General features: G+C 36.1%; 1 protein-coding gene across 1 annotated transcript in view; it reads left to right on the top strand.

Moving 5' to 3' along the window:
• LOC111248857 (uncharacterized) overlaps positions 1 to 2,364 on the top strand; it is a gene marked incomplete at its 5' end in the record, with an annotated part of 25,301 nt that overhangs the window by 5,658 nt on the left and 17,279 nt on the right. The window contains 1 exon segment of the mRNA XM_086986594.1: positions 993 to 1,047. Coding sequence (XP_086842720.1) covers positions 993 to 1,047 — 55 coding nt within the window.

The following is a 2,364-nucleotide window of genomic DNA, read 5'->3' as shown; positions in this document are numbered from 1 at the left end:
ATTTCGGTGATGAAAACGACGATTATTCTATGCAATAACTGTGCGCCAGCTTCTAGCAAAACAAATAACAAAAGGAATAATAAAGAAAAACAATATGATCCTTACGAGTAAAAATAGCGATGAACAGCTACGCCGCAATAATAGTTATGAGAGAATGTTATTTTAGAGTGACGAGAGCAAACGGAAGATGAACGAAAGTTGCGAGAGGTAGCTAGCGATGGGGCTAGTTACGATCATATATATGATATTACTATTAATACGGCGAATACTATTAAGACCGATGCTATGATTAAAAACGAAAATGGTGTTCAGAAGGTTATTATTAATTATATAACTAAATGACAATAACAATAATGGCGTCAAAATTTTTTTGCCTGTCACAATTATGACAAAAGACGCCCTTTCTAAAGATTTCGCGTAAAACATCCAACACAAACAGCACTGAAAATAAACACTCGAAACAAGTATTGACACACAGACAGACAAATTAACAGACAGACAAACAAACACGCACACAAGGAATACATAGCCATCGCTTTGAAATGAATAAATACCGATATACGCGCACAGCCGTGTATGTACATGGATGAACATACATAAATACGACAAATCTCGTCTGCTTCATTGGGCAATAGAAACAATAAGGCAGATAATGTAGCAGATGACGTTTGCGGTCTACGCCCTGATATAAACATTTACCGCGGAAAAGGAGGACGTTAAGCAGTCAAAACAATAAGCAAGAAAACAATCACGACGCGCGATCTTTCTGCTATTGGGTTTCTGCTACTTAGCAGACGACGTTGACGCGAACAGCTACAGAACAGCCACGTCAACAAAACAACACTACACATTATACTAATGAAGATACAAATAGTAATCACGTAATAACATTTGAGTACCATTATTACTCCTGCTGCTATTACCACTTGACGTTTTTTGTTTGTTTGGTTTTTTGTATATTGTATGTCTGTATTGTATTCGTTTATTTCTAGTCACATATTAATAATAAGAATGATGACGACGACGATGATGAGAAAGATAGCGTTAGTGGGAATGACTAATCATCCCGCTATTGCTATGCCAATTGAGTAAAAATACTAATAGTAATTATAATGCGAGAAGCGACGAAAATGGCGTTGATTGTATCTAGGGGTGAATGCTGCATTGGTAACGATAGACACTTGTAATTATTACCGTGTTATACTAGTGGCATAAAACCGCAAACGAATGTACAGGTACAAGCAGACAGGGAAGGGTTATTAGAACATCAACTGCAATGCCAACCATATTGGAGAAACAAAACATCATACTGAAAGCTATTTAAAGGTATTAACAGCAGCGGTGCGTCTACAGTAACAGACGACAACAATAATAGCAATAATCATAATAATATTACTACCGAAATGGTAACCACGACTACAAATACAATTGATGTAGTTATTACGAGGCGTTAAAATCCAAGGTGGTAATTATAACTACTATTGTTATTCTTCGCCATTGCTAAAAATTGTTTCAAGTAGCTAGCAGCTTGATCATGATGATGAAAAAGACTAATATATATATATATATATATATATATCGACGTGACAGAGACCTGATGACTCATTAGCTGAATAATTGTTTATACAGATTGGAAAGCGTGATTATGAAATACGTTTATTTATTGCTCTGATCTCATTGATTTGAGACAGACAAACGAAACGTTATTTCCTAGCTTTTTGTCTTTTTTTTTTCTTTCTCTGCAATACTCGATTCACTATTTGTCTGGCTGAAACAAAATTGAAAAAAAAAACTCCGAACTTCCTGCAAGATAAGAGATCAACTGGTGAAATTATGGAAGTTGAAACGTAACCGTAGCTTTATTTCTGCAGTGCGGTCATAACTGAGAATGATTTTATCAAGTTTGAGAACGAATTTGTGTCACTGAACGAGCATATTTAAACCTACTGCTTTCTTCTCGACAGGACGAACGTGTTTCTTTCGAACGCGTCTGATCAAAAAAAAAAAACGGACAAATCGTCTGCTTGCTGTTGGTGATAATTGAATGGTGACAATGATGAGCATTGATGTTTTGCCTCAACAACCGTGGCTTGTGCGGTATACTCTCTAATCGAATGTGTTCAGTAAATAAAAACCTCCGGTGAAAGTGAAGCGATAGATAGACGAGATGTACATGCTGTTTTCAGATGACAAATACTGTGAAATATGTGCCCCCGTATTTTTCGGATTCATGAACAAATACAACTTCATTTATTGGCCGCACAGATATGTAACAATTGCTACTGTATAGTAGACTATATCGTCGACATGAAGCTGTCGATAGACACCAATTAAAAATGCCTGGGGTTCAATTCACTTTATATA

This window comes from Varroa destructor, unplaced genomic scaffold (assembly GCF_002443255.2).
Source record: "Varroa destructor unplaced genomic scaffold, Vdes_3.0 BEIS01000004.1, whole genome shotgun sequence".
NCBI lineage: Eukaryota > Metazoa > Arthropoda > Arachnida > Mesostigmata > Varroidae > Varroa > Varroa destructor.
This window is presented reverse-complemented; position numbering and strand designations above follow the sequence as displayed.